The sequence below is a fragment of the Cygnus olor genome, chromosome 4 (genome assembly GCF_009769625.2).
Source record: "Cygnus olor isolate bCygOlo1 chromosome 4, bCygOlo1.pri.v2, whole genome shotgun sequence".
Lineage (NCBI taxonomy): Eukaryota > Metazoa > Chordata > Aves > Anseriformes > Anatidae > Cygnus > Cygnus olor.
The window spans coordinates 21627093-21642304 of NC_049172.1; the positions used below are offsets into that span (position 1 = coordinate 21627093).

Below are 15212 nucleotides of genomic sequence, written 5' to 3' on the forward strand. Positions count from 1 at the left end.
TTAATCAACTGAATATGAATAAGCCTGCTGTTTATATAAATTATTATTAGACTTCACCTATTCCATTAGTTTAGTTTTGCTAGTGAATATGTAAATGTAGATGTATGTGAATATGTAAATGTATATGTATACACATGTATGTGTATATGTATGCACACACCCTTATATTCACATAACTGTATAGGAGATGAAGGAAGCAACAGCTGAGAAAGTTATTTTCAAATGACAACAAACAATCTCACAGTTCTTCCAGGTTTTTCTTCTTCTTTTTATTCCGGTGATAATTACACCAATAAACCTGACTCAGCAATTCCGTTGCTCTCTAATTCATTAATTAAAACAATTTACTGCTACCACTGTGATTTTTCAAGGACATCAAAACCACATTCAAAATCAAAACAGCAGAGATCATCAGTTTATAGATGTGCAAAGCATGCTTTGCTTTCATGGCAACCTCACAATTAAAACACTTACAGCTCAAGTGAAAAAGAACCGTTTTCTTTTTCAGATTTCCTTGCGTAAGCATGTCCAGAACACATTTTGTTTAGGTGGACCAAACAGCAATATTTGTATAGCAACACTAAAAAGAAGAAAAAAAATCTACCAAAAGTTAGCCATTTACAATTAGAAGACCAATCAAGATATTAATATTATAGTAAATTGCAAAGTAACCTTCTCATAGCCTTCAGTTTCTCAGTACATTTCCTGTTTATCAATTTTTGGGTCAAATGGTAACACACTTGACTTACAAAAAATAAAACCAGAAGGACACTGAAGAAGTTTGAAGAAGTTCTTTTGCCCATCCTCTCCCACACAACATGACTGACAGGAACTATACTCCCAAGTTGACAAAAAACAATTTAAAATTGTTTTTGAAAATATTTTAGACGACGAAGTATTTACATGGTCCTCAGCAATCTCTTTCACCAAGTTATCCTTGGTGCTACATTGTCTGAGCTAAACTTCTCTGTTTCACTACTTGCACTGTTTGCTTCTGGTCGTCTTTGCCACAGTAGCCTTCACAATGTCAGCAATATCCAAGCAGAACAAGCCAGGTAAAACATTCTGAATTCTCCCAACATTTTCTTAGTGTCATATGTCTAAAATTACTGACCATTCTTGTTAACCTTTCTCTAGGCCTCTAGTTGGCTGGCATTTTCCTCAAAACGTAGTGCCAAGACCAGTCACAGAGACACAGTACTTCTGTCTCAGCACTGCTGAGAGCAGTAGTAGGATTATTTCTGCTGTACTGCATATAAAAGACATGTTATAAGGTCATGGAAGAAACCCTCACAGATTGCAGAAAACACGGCTGACCAATGTTTGTGCTCCATTATAACCTAGCTACAGGAGAGGAATACAAAAACATTTCCAGGACACGTGGGTCTGGGGATAGGAAAGCCAAAGCCAGAGTTGAGAAGCACAGTAGAGGAAGAGCAAGCTGCTAGGTACCACTTACACCAGCTGGACATCAACAAGCCTAGGGGACCAGACAAAGGCACTCACAGGTGCTGACAGAGCTGATCAGCGTCATTGAAAGGCCACTCTGATTCACTGGAAGGTCACGGAGGTTCCTGATGACTTTTTAAGAAGATAGAAGTCATTTTACCTTCAAGAGGTGCAACGACTATGTGGGGAAGCAGCAGCAGCCAGCCTCACCTCAGTCCCCCAGGGAAGATAATGGAACAAATACTGCTGGAATTATCCTTCATATGACCGGACAGGGCTCCACGAAAAGGAAGTCCTTGAGAACAGCCAGAATGGATTTACCAAAAGGCAAATCACACCCAAGCAACCTGACTGCTGTCTATGATCGGCCTCAGCAGACAAAGGGAGAACAGTGGATGTTGTTTTTTTCTTGACATTAGCAAGGCTTTCAGCATGGTCTACCCTAGTATCCTGGTAGCCAAGCTGGAGAGAGATGAACTGGATGGGTGGGCTACAAGTGCGGAGTGTAGAAAACTGGCGCCTCAGGCTGGAAGAACAGTGCTCCATAGTTCAGAGACCAACTGTTGGCATTAGTTAATGGCATTCCTCAGGGACTAATATCGGGGCCGATGCTGCTTAATGTTTGTATTACATGTAACACATTGAGAATGAATAGGATGGAACATGCCCTCAGCAAGTCTGTGAATGACGCCAAGTTGGAGAGAGTGATCAACACACTGCACGGCAAGACTGCCTTTCAGAGGGATCTCAACAAACTGTGAAAATGGGCAGAAAGAAGCTATGAATTCCAAAGGCAGCATAACCACATCTAACAGTACCAGCTGGAGCCCACTGGAAAGCAGCTTTGTAGTAAAGGACCTGGGGAGTCAACATGGACAAGAAGTTCAGCAAGAGTCAGCAATGTGCCCTGGCAACAGTAAGAACTAACCCCATACCCAGCTGCATTCACAATACCAGATAGCATGCTCTTGAAAGTGATCAGTCACCCTTTTTTCAACATTTGAAGACCACATCTGGAGTATAACATCTGCTTTTGGGCTCCCCAGTACTCATACGACAAACTGGAATGAATTCTGCGGAGGCTGACCAGGATGATTAGAAAGCTCAAGGAGAAGCTGAGAGCACTGAGTTTGTTCAAGCTGGAGTGGGTAAAAGTTGGAAATCTAACTTGGGTTTTGTGGTCACAACCGCAGCAAGGGAAATTCTGACTAGATATAAAGGAAAAAAATCATGAAGAAGCTGTCTAAGCACTGGAACAGATGCCCGCAAAAGATGTGGATATCTCTTTTCTTGGAAATGTTCAAAACTCAACTGAACAAAGCCTTGAGCAACTTAATCTAAATTATGTTAGTTCAGATCTAAGCAGATGGTTGGACCACAGGACCTCAAAAGTCCCTTCTAAGGTGACTTATTCTATGATTTTCTAAAGGACTGAGATCTAGCCACTTGTCTTTCTCACATTTTGGAAACCGATTACCTCCACTTAAACATAGGCCTTAGCACTTGTACTTACTGAACTGCATTTTCTCATGTGGAATTACTTCCCCAGCTTTCATCCTGTCTTACAAAGCATATGTGATTTTTTTTCCAGGTTACAACATTGTATTTGCATTATCCAAGCCATTAAGAAAATCTATGGCACACTATGTGGAGTACTATTTGATTCAGCTTGACAGCTCATGAAATACTGATAATCATTCTTTATGCATTTTTCCAATAATTTGTACATTCGCCATGCAATAATGAACCCAGACCATGTGCCTCTACTTAGGAGTATGTCAGGAGTGAGACTGTATCAGAAGCCTTACTAATGTCAAAACACCTATTATGTTAGCATCTGCTGCTTTATGCTTATCAAGGAGGGGCTTACACTATCACAGAAAGGAATCAGTGTCAAGTGATCAGATAAGTGACAAGACTTACATCACACAAGCACATACTTGTTGTTACAAAACAAACTTCTATTTTTTTTTTTCTCCTTCTAGGATGTTTCCTAGCTAACTGATTAGGCAGCTTCTCCTCCTTCCCTTTGTCCCTTCTGAAGCTGTCCTTTCTGTTTGTTTTCCAGAACTATTCCCATCTTCACTGCTTTCTCAGACATGAGTCACAGAAAGCCCAGAGGCTATAGGTGCCCTATACATGCAGGACAAATTTTATTTACTTAGGTAACCTCTAATCCTTTATTTAATAGTACAAATGTTAGCAATGTGATCAGTTACTCTGGTAGCAAATGCTGAAGAAAAAAACAACCACAAGAAAACACATCAGCAATATATTATTGGTCTTCCTTGACTGCCGAGTAATAACTTTCTTTCCCCTTTTCTTAGCATTCATGTTTCTGTACATCTTCACTTTTTTGCCTATTATGCCTCATAATTGTATTTATATAGAATCATAGATTGGTTTGGGTTGGAAGTGACATTAAAGACCATTTGGTTCCACCCCCCTGCCATGTGCAGGGACACCTCCCACCAGACCAGGCTGCCCAAAGCCCCATCCAGCCCGGACTTGAGCACCTCCAGGGATGGGGCATCCACAGCTTCTCTGGGCAGCCTGTGCCAGTGCCTCACCACCCTCAGAGTAAAAGAATTTATTCCTGAAATCAAACTAAAAGAGGGGAGATTTAGATTAAAAACCATTACCCCTTGTCCTGTCACTACACCCCCTGACCAATAACCCCTCCCCAGCTCTCCTATAGGCCCCCTTTAGGTACTGGAAGGCTGCTGTAAGGTCTCCCCCAGAGCCTTCTCTTCTCCAGGCTGAACAACCCCAACTCCCTCAGCCTGTCTTCATAGCCTCTCTTCTAGCTGAATCTTTTTAAGCTCCTGCTGAGGAATCTGACCTTGCTTCCATTTTTCTGTGTGATTCTTTCCTGAATTCAGATTTGAGGAAATCCTGAGCTACACCAGTTGGTCTTTAAACATCTTTCACCATTCCTTAACATTAGAAGTATTTATAATCTTGACAGCCAAGTGTGAATTCTCTCAAATTATCTTAGATTTGTTTTTCTTTGCAGAACACAATTCTAATTTTATTACTGTCAGCTGTTGTTAAGCCTACAGTTCCTGTGCATCAGAAGATTTGGCTAGATCTTTTCAGAGAGTCAGCCTGATGGCCTATACCAGAATCCCATCATATATGCATCATTAGGACAGTCCTTTGGAATCTCATGCCCTTCCTCAACTGCAAGTTCAGCAACAAACAAGCCTTTGAAGTCCAGAAGATCCAAAAAAGTTATTGGAAAAAGGTCAGCCCAGCTGTTCCCTCTTATGGCTACCACTAGCCAAAAGACTCATCAACACGATTTTCAATTCCATTAACTGTGAATGCTAGAAGATGTACCAAAACACACCTGCAGACTGGCAATCATAATGTAAGAGAATCTGATATTGGGATAACTGCAGAACATGTGATAATATTGCAGAAAAACAGGGACGACTCCTTTTGTGTATGGATTTCTGCTCCATGTGTCTGTAACCAAAGAAAAAATGCATATTCCTGTTTAGGTACTAAATACTATTTCAGAACTGAGTTCTGTCAACAATAAAACAGACGGATTTCCTGGCTATGAAATTTCTTAGCAGCAAAGCAGGATTTAAAGAGACATTGGCGTGGTTAATGAGGGGTAGATAATTGCTAGATGGAATACTGTGGGAAAGAGTGAAGAAGCTGTAAATGGTGGTATGGCAGTAAGATGAATATTAATTCATCAGATATGTGGCTGGTTTTGATAAGTAGGCTCAGGGTTTGCCTAGCAGGTAGCAAGCAGCTCCTATCAGTCGAGCTCTTTCAAATCAAGTTTTATCTTAGCATAAAGAAGGATGTTAAACAGGTAAAAAGGTCTAACACTACTTCCTGAATGATGTGCATTATGTAAGAATGCAGAGTTCAAGTGTATGTTACAGATGTAGATGTTAGAGAGAACAGATTTAAAATGTCTTGACAAGTACCTTACCAATGTACTTCTTGGTTTTCAGAGATCTGAATGCCAGTAAATTCACCATTCTGGAAGGATAAGAGAGTATTAGGTTCACAAGAATGCTGTCTTCAGAAATTGGCAGAAGTTGGAGAGGAAGCAGGCAGGTGCCCAAGCAGCTGATAAGCTGGTAATTTCTGTTCACAGAATTCCTCAGCAACAGACATTCTGCTAGCAATATCTGCTTTTCCGTAGCTGTGAAAAATGGGTCCAAGTTTCAAATCATTTATCTAACCAATTCAGAATGACTGCCCTGAGGCCATGATCTCATACTCCTCCCTCTCTTTCTTCTTTTCATTTTATTACATCCTAATCTCCTGTGATTTTTTTTTTTGTTTTGTTTTAAAACAAATCTCCATCAATGCAAAATTTTCACTAAAGAACAAAATACTCCCCCATATTCTAGTGCCAGTGCAAATATTTCCTGTATGCCTAGTTAGCCTTTGTAGATGTGGGCAGGGTCAACTAAGTGGCATGCATTTATCTGGATAGCCTAAATCTTGGAAGTACTGTCAATACTGCCTCCAAAGGGATAGAAACCGTTATGGATTTGCTTAAGTTTGAAATGACCAAGTAAAATCATTTTAGTCACAATCATTGCCGTAGCCTCAGCTTCAAGCCTGCACAAAAAGTGCATACAAACCTGGTAATATAACTTAAAATAAATAAATAAATACATAACTCTGAAATGAGCTGCACTTTAGGAATAACTTGCTCAATTAACCTTGATGTTTTGACTACTATCTTTCTGATGTCACATTAGGTCAGGGATAGCAGTGTAATGGCTTTAAGAATAATTCAAATAACTACATGGATTCTAAGATACCTTAAAATATATTGACCTTTTCAACAAAATAGCCATTTGAAGCTTAACTGTAACTTCTTGCTCACATTCTGCTGGAATATTGATCAATTTTATAAGACAAGCTTCAGTAATCTTAGAACACACTAAAAACAAAAAGTTACCGGCATGCATGTAAAAGACGGACTGCTTGAATTTCAAGAACACAGCTCCTAGAACAATTAATGCCACAAATTTCCTGACACAGCATTTTGAAATAGGAAAGCATGTATGTTGTGCTGATCCGTCTTTAAGTACCATATTCTTGTTTCACCTCCTTTTGCCTCCAAGAGAACTGCAATGGGGATGGAGAAGAAAGCCTAAGAAGCACGTGAGTGCTGAGTGTGCTCCAATTGTACACGCTGTACATGACACTGGTAGATTGCCCAGATTAACAGAGGTGGGACCTCCTTCAGGGAGGCTGACATGACAAATCCCTCAGAATATGATGCCAACAGTCATATACGGAACTTGAACAAGCTCAGAGAAAAATATTTCCTTTTAGAATGATTTATTAAGCAATAACCCAAACCTCTGAGGTGAGAATTTTTCTATAAACCCTATGTCTTGAAAACAGTTCTGATGTTTTCTATACAAAATCTGCTGGCATTCACTAAATTATTAATGTATTTAAAATTCTGCAACAATCATTTGCAATTTTTTCAAAGAAACTTCTAATCCTGCCAGTATGGCCAGTATGCACAAACTTACGTGGCTTTTGTAGAATCTTAGAAAAAAGCTTGAGGCCTCAACAAATAAAAGTTAGTATCTTCAACAAAGTATTTCCACTCATTCACTGTAATTATGCAAGAAAACCTAGAGTTTTGCCTTTCTGAGGGAAATGCAATCTACAACGATTTCAGAAGAGCAGAGATGCCCAACAGTTACAAGGAAGGGAAAGAAATTGTGTTTTGATGCCAAGCTTCTGTTCTTACCCAACAGGCAAGAAAGAAAACCTTACATACGTTCAACGAATAGTTAATCCTGAGTTCATAAACCCGCAGGATAAGTCACATTTCTCATCATTATGAATAGTCCCATTACCTCCAATGAGGTCTGCTTATAGTAATGGACTATTTAAAGCGGTGAGCAGTTTTCCTTGGTGAACGCCAGAATCACTCAAGAACTGGGACCTTTCAGGTGAGGAAAGCACGTTCTGGTTTTGTGTTTCGTTCATCATAACCTGTTGCTCCTTACCTACTTTAGCGATAAACATGATGCACAGAAATGCATTTACCTGTAAAAACAGTACCATTGAAATTCAGTCAGGAAACCTGAAAACACAGCAAAGAGGGACACAGTACAGAGGACTGGTTGTAATTCTAGCTTTGATTCAAAGCTTTATCGGATTTGTCAGACTTTAACAGCATACGAGCACAGCTATTAACGTCAGGCCATAAATTAACAATACTCACACCTGCAGTCTGGTCCTTAGAGTAGAGCACCTGTGCCTGCCAGGACAGTATTGCTTCCCCAGCTTTAAACTGTGTTTTCTATTCTGCTGTGAGCATTTAACATACTGACTTCCAACTACATTTATAAAATCGTTTCTCAGCCAAATCTCCCATGTTCAGTGGAAACAAAAATGCAGAGAAAAGCACCACAGAAGACTAAGGTATTCACCACTTCCCTAACATCTCCAACGAAATGAGGACCCGTGACATGGTCTGAGTTATGTATGTTTCATAACCCCAGGGGACTTTCAAGCTATCAAAATTTCATTAGCCTCACAGCAGTCCTAGTACTTTCTTAAGCTGGACTGCTGGCCTCCCTATCAATAAATAAATCAACTGTAATCCATTTAGTGACTAAACTCTTCTTTGAAGTAGTATCAAACATCAGACACTCCCTGCAGGATTTTAACCAGTGCATCTTTTCTAACATATTCAGCTTTCTCACACACTAAATATAAACTCTACCTTTAATCTCATGGAGGGACTTTTGGCATATTGTAACCAGACATATGGAGCTTTAAAAAAAATAAGTTTATTAAAAAAAGCATACCTAAACCTCATTCTTCTGAGGCAGTGACCTCTGATAAAGTATTGATACAACTCTCATACGGAAATTGTGTGTGTGTGTGTATAAACACATACATAAAAGATCATTAACCTAGGGTTTTGCAAAATACTCAAGACAGTTTCAGCACAGATCTTTCAAAAGAAAAATCAGAGGACTGCTCAACAATTTTTTTTCTAGACTGCTTTGCAGCTGAAATATCAATAGCCATCCAACAACTCCACTGCCAAAAGGAGGTAAGCATGTACTCCTATCTTCCTTTTTCAAAGCTTGATTCTGACTCAAAATAAATTTTCCAAGCATGAGACAAAACGCTTTTGAATATGGACAGCTGACTCCTCAGGTAACATGCAGCATTAATTCCAACACAAAAAGCAAAATCCCATTTGAGGCAGCCATCTTGCACAGGAATCCAGCTAGAACCAGCCAGCACAGGAAACGCCGTGACTATGGCAGCTTTAGTTTTGTGTTCTCAAACTGAAGTTCAAACAGTAAATAGGTAGGACAAAGCATTACTGCTTGTAGTTTAAAATACAAGTGGTACACTACTTTTTTTTTTATGATCACAGAAGTATCATATCATAATACACACGCACACTGCTGCTTACCACAGTGTGTTACAGCAATGTCCAGAGGATAGAAATAAAATTGTTGCAGCTTATGTACACCTGAGCAGACATGTTTAATAAATTAATAAACTGAAGCACATACATCCAGGCAATAGCCATCTCACTAATTTTCATTTTTACTCATTTTTCCTTTATTCTTCTTTTGAATTTGTCGCATAGGAAGTCATGAAGTTAATAGAACAAATCATTTTAATTCTAGTGAAGCCGCAAATCTTCTGCAAATAAAAATAAGTTAAAGACAAAATGTTTTCTAAGATTTGTGCACTTAGCATTTAACAGCACATCAGGTTCTGTTCATAACCTGAAGTTGAAGTACAAGATTTTGCAAAGCTTTAAGAGTGAATCAAGTCAATTGTATTAACCTCTTTTCATTTAAACACTAAACCTTACTATACAATGGTCATACCCCACATCCTACAAAGCTGTTTAGATTTTTTTTCCAGATTTTAATTGTGCAGTAATCCAGTCCCCCAGGCACATCAAAGGCCACGCGCCTCTTCACCACAATTTCAATTGCTCTCATCAGCTAGTGAGCTTAAAGCATGATCAAATTTGTTTTCCAATCACATGAGCCCTGTTAATAAGCTATTCTTTGTGTTCATTCATCCATTCTAAGATTTTGCAACTTCTTTGAGATGTCTTAAAGAGGAGTTTACAACAAAACCTTGGATTGCAAGCTGGACTCAGGGATCAACTTTATCACCACTTTGCTGCTCCCCAAAGGGTAACAGGTGACACGGCCCAAGATGAAACAGAGCTAATTTTATTTGTGATTAAACTCTTCCAAAATTACAGCTAAAACATCATGCCCAAAGCTTGCCCAAAGTTAGGATTGATAGTGAATATTGACTCTTCTGGGAAGGGGAGGTAAAAAAAATAAGTAAATAAATAATTCAAGGCCACTCCTTGAACTTTTAATGACTTGAAATTATCGAGTGTCAACCAAAACAGCAAATAAAACATTGATTTATATATACGTGCATATGTGTAAGAACTTACCATTGTCACTGTCGGACTTGTTCTCATGTTCGGTATCAGTCAGAGTGAGGGCTGAGTTGGAACGGCTCGACAGACAGGAACTGCGCCCTGACTTGACCCCCCTGCCCCAAAGTCTCATGGCATGCTCTGGAGACATCACTCCTTCATTTTCAGTATCAGCATCTGACCCTGCACTGATAGAGTAACCTCTGTGGGGGAGCCCCATTTCCGCACAAAATGCCAGTCCTCGACGAGTTGCTGGTTCACAAACTCCTAACTGCCTTAGGGTAAAATTCTGTCCTGATTAGGGGAAAAAAAGATAACAAAACATGAGAATTAAAAAAAATAAATAAAAAAAATACAAAGCTAAAAGTAAAAACTCTTTATGTGTGTAATTTTCTCAGGCATCACACAAGGTGTTTTGTCAAAACTGCATATATTACAATCAAGTGGTTCCTTTTGTCTCCAGCTCTCAGCAGCTCCCCTTTTCATACATACTGCCTTAGCACTGTTTTGTCAACTGCTTCAACACATTAAAAGTGTTCCTGGGTAGGAGAGAAACAGAACAGAACCTGCAAACTAAGAGAAGCCAATTCAGCACATGAAAGGATTGAAAAGAAATGGCAAGCTTTTCTTTTCTCTCTACCCATTTTATTTTATTTTTTACTTTTCTAAGTGTGAAAGCAGTAGAAGTTACTTGTCAGGATTACCTTTTTTCGTCCAGGCTAGAAGCCTAAGCAACAGGATATTTTTCTGTACACCTAATGCAACAATGGAAAAACTAAAAGGGAACACAACAAACTTCATCTTTAATAGACCTCTCTGCCCTCATTTAATACACAAATGTAAATAAATCGGAAATAAATTGTAGGACTGCCACCCATTACCTGCAGAACTGCAGTAAGTTATTTTCTGTCTCTCTGAATTCTGAGAAACGATTTAGGCTTTCACTGCTGAAGCAGAGCCTGTACACTTTAAGCAGACTTTTAGCCTCTGTTTTGGGGCAGAGCAAGAGACATAAGTGAATCCCAAATGATTGTATTAATAAATTAGGTGCAATAAACTCATGACACTTCAATAACTTAAAGTCTCTAAATTATGTGACACTCAAAAATGACTGCCTTTTTAATGGCTGTGTCTTCATCCTGCTTTTATGTCTGCAGATTTAAGACACCGTATGATATATAGACACTTGGCAAGCTCATTTGCATACCTATACCCACAATGCTTTTCCACTCTTGCTCACAGTTATTTCATAGCTCTGAGAGCAAATTAGAATACATATTCAACTCTTGAATCTGACAGGCATCCTAATATCTCCAAAATTAGTTTAGTGTAAAAATACATGTTAGTAATATCTTTAAAGCTTATAATGCAACAGACTCCTCTCAATTAGAAATTAATAGAATTGCAGGAGTATGAATACAGACGTGTAAGTAATTCCTGAAATATTAAGAGTTAATGCCCTGGCCATTTACGTGTTTTAAGTGAGCCAGTTAATTACTTTATTGCTGTGGTCACACAAAGCTGTTGCTGAAAGTTTCTTTGCAGTCAGAACCATAAATTAATTCCGACAATGACTTTCATAAGTAATGAAAACCAGTTACTACAATTAGGTACAAAGCTAACTACATTTATTATGCTGCTGCGAATAAGGATTTGAGTGAAAATGAAGCTGGAGAGGTGCATTGCAAAATAAATGCAAAAGAAGCAAAGGCATCTATGACTATGGCTGAACAGCATGAGGAGTTTAAGATCGGGGATTATCACGTGCGCTGACAGTACCTCGTCATTTTTAAAACTGCCATGCTGTGTGACATCATGCCAGATATTCAGGCGTACTGAGAGCTGAAACTCAGACAAGAAGCAAACAGGCCAAACAAACCACCCAGTGGTAACGGGGTCAGGGCAGAACACATGAAAGCATCTACAGTGCTTTCTATTTAGCATTTTGGCAAATATATGCTAAGGATGGCAGCTTAGCACACTGGTGTCACGTGTTTGATAAATTATGACAAGAATCTAGGTTTCCAAACAGCTCCTGAAGCCAGAAGCCGACACAGGAGGAGCCCACGTGCAGGTGTGTGAGCGTGCCTGCATACGCACTCACACTCAGAACGGCTGCTGCATGCTCACCGCATTGCTCAGAAAAGCAGCATTTTAGGAGCAAAATAGAAAAAGATGCTTAGGCTTTATGCCTGGCTCCCTGTCGCCTCCCAGACCTGGATTTTTGGGCCTGCAGGCCTGAAAAGTCGGGGAGACTGGGGGCTGCAGCACCCAGCTCTGCAAAGCACCTCCCTGCAGGCCCAGCAGCCCTGGGGAGCCACCTGTGCAGACACAGCACTTCAAAAGAGACTACTGAACCCTTCTTTTAATCATTTTTGTTTAAAGGTTTTTATTTGTTACTTTTTAAACTGTTAGGCAAACTGTTATTTGTAACAGAAACTCCTTCAGGCACTCACTCTACAGGAACACCCATGGTCACTGTCTAGGAGGCTGGGTCCCAGGCACAACATACCACCCAACCACCACTAATGGATTTTATTTGTACTTCATTTTACAACAACCTGCCTCCACATATAACATTTCCTGCTTTCTGCCATTTTTTTCCCCTCTTCTGTTAAGAAGAAAAGGAAAATGGCACGTCACAGCACCAAAACGAAGCTCCAGTGCAAATGTGAAGACAGAAAAGGGGGTTGTTTACTGCTCTTTCATCACAGTCAATATATTAAAGCTTTTTTGCTACACTGAAGTTTTACAGCATAGTCCAGAAATGTTGCAACAGCTTTAGAGACATCAGGCTCAATCATCTCCTGAATTAAAGCTTTCCTAAATGCTTTACTAAGAGGATTGTACTCTGTGTAAGTTGCCTACACAAATGAAAAATAAACAAAAGTTGACATGGAAAAATGTGTATTTATGTAGGAATTTATATCCCAGTGGAAATCATATATACGCAATACAAAAAATTGACATTATCTTAATCTTCCCCGACAATGAAAACAGAGTCTAGAAAAAATGTTCAGGATCCAGGGGAAGATGAACACAGCTTGGACACAGAATTTGTGGGCAGGAGACTGGAAGAGGTGCTTTTACCTGCTAGGGAATGATACTACCAAAAAATTGGAAAGGAAGTTGTAGGGCTCAGCGGAAAGGAGTATGAAGACAGGATGTTCTCCCTCCTGCATTCTTAACATTTCTAATTAACCTTTCCAGGATGACTTGGATGTGAGGGATTTAATCATCAGTTTCTTACGCTACACATATATTTGCAATTTCTCCCACTGACAATTGGTGCTTCAACATTCCGTAAGGACTTAAAAACAACTTGGCGACTGTAATGAACTCATTTCTGAGAAGAAAACACAGAAGAAAGAGTAAATAGGTGTTTATAATGCTCTGTGGTTGTTTTTCCTTTCCTTTACAAGAAGTATGAAATGAAAAATGGAGAAAGAAATTAGACAAAGTGTTTCAAGGAAAGTTATTTGGGAGACAACACTAGGGTTTTGGGATGATCCGGAATGATGTTAGGTTTTAAAAACTGACAATAATGCTGTTACTACCACTCTACCATTAGATATTGTCATCTCTCTTGGCTTGGAATATCAATGTACAGTTAGTGTAAGGAATGCTGACACCATCCACTTGTCCAGATGAACAAAATTAACATCATAACTAGAGAATAACTTCCAGGAGCTTCTACAGCAATCGCTGTTAGAAGTGCAGCGTTTGCCAATAGTAACCATACAGACCCACCTGAACGACCCATGTATGATTGGTGCACCTCTTTACCTACATTAAGTAAATACAAAAAAGTATACCAATATACTTTTGATATACATAAATTTTAATTTGTTATATATTTGTATGTATGTGTATATATACATACGTATATATATGATCATGTATATGTATATGCATGTATACACACGCAGTACTTTTATATATATATATATATATATATATATATATATAAATAAATTTCTCTGCCTGGACCACACGGGTTGTATTTATCTAGAAATGTAAATAATTTCTTTAATCAAATACTGCATATATAAACAAGTTCAATGTATGCAGAATTTACACATTATTTTAGGTCAGAATTTCACAGTTGAAATTAAGTGGCAATCTGTTGTACCTGTGCCATATTTGTTTCACTGGCCTAAATTGGAGAAGTTATTCAAAGACCTCCACAGTAACTTAAGCTTCAGGTTGGAAATGCTATCTGTGGAAAAGGATTTTTGAAGAGGACTAGTGAATAAAATAAAAAAAGGTCACACGGTTTTTCAGTTGTCAGTGCTTGCTCTAAGTTGGATCTGCACTAACACACGGATATTCTCTTAAAACAACAAACCATGAAAATGGGAAAAGAAACTAACAGAAGGTATGAACAAAAAATAACCAGCAGAGAATTTGTCAGCACCTCCAGATACCACCACTGACCTTAGCAATCCATTACCCACTGTGCAAGTCTACAAGTCAGGTTTTAGCAAGAACTGAACAACAAACAATTTTGGAAACAAGTGAAGGAAAACACTCCCAAACTAAAGAGCCTCCACAGCATCTGCCTAGTTAGCATAAACACACACACATACACTCACACACACCCCTCTTTCAAACCAAAGAAGTTGTGTTTGAGTGCCTTTGCTGCCCTTGGTTTTGTCGTAACGGGATAGAGCTAGTACCAAAAAGGCAGAAGTCCCAAACGCAGCCACATCCATGCTCAACCTTGTGCCTTGGGCATAGTTCTGCTCCTGCTTAAAGCTCTGATGCAGTTTCATTCCCCTTCTGCTGCCTCCGTGTCCTTCATTACTTATCAGTCCCCTTTTCTAATTTTAAGGCTTGGAAATATTCTTCCTTTGTATCCTGCCTTTTTCTGCCTGTAACACCTTTGTGCCACCCAAAATCATTCCCAAATGCATTTTTTCCCCTATAATCACTGTGTGGTAATGCATTATAAAAAACTACTTATACTAAATTTAGAAAAATAAATTGTGAAACAACTAAAGCAACACAGATGCAAAACAACATATGATCACGGTCCATGAGAGAACCAGTCTTCTCACTTTTGACTCCCTTATATTTCTGCTTCCCTAATTATATATATTTTTTTTTAAACTAAAAGAAGACTAATTTATTTAGGAAGTAAATGAAGAAGAGTGTTTTTCTCATTTCTATTTCTTTGTCTGCAGACTAGAGCACACAAACAGTTCCTCGTAATACAATGCTTATAAGCAGCACTGATGTCAAAAGCACTGATGTTGTTTTCTGCTATTTGGATACTGGGAATTACTTGCTTATTTTTGTACCATGCTCAGCT

The 15212-nt window shown here is 38.9% G+C and overlaps 1 protein-coding gene across 1 annotated transcript in view; it reads right to left on the bottom strand.

Moving 5' to 3' along the window:
• The window catches only part of TENM3 (teneurin transmembrane protein 3), a 1331063-nt gene that overhangs the window by 294440 nt on the left and 1021411 nt on the right, over positions 1-15212 (bottom strand). The window contains 1 exon segment of the mRNA XM_040554455.1: positions 9914-10192. Within this exon segment, the coding sequence (XP_040410389.1) occupies positions 9914-10192 (279 nt within the window).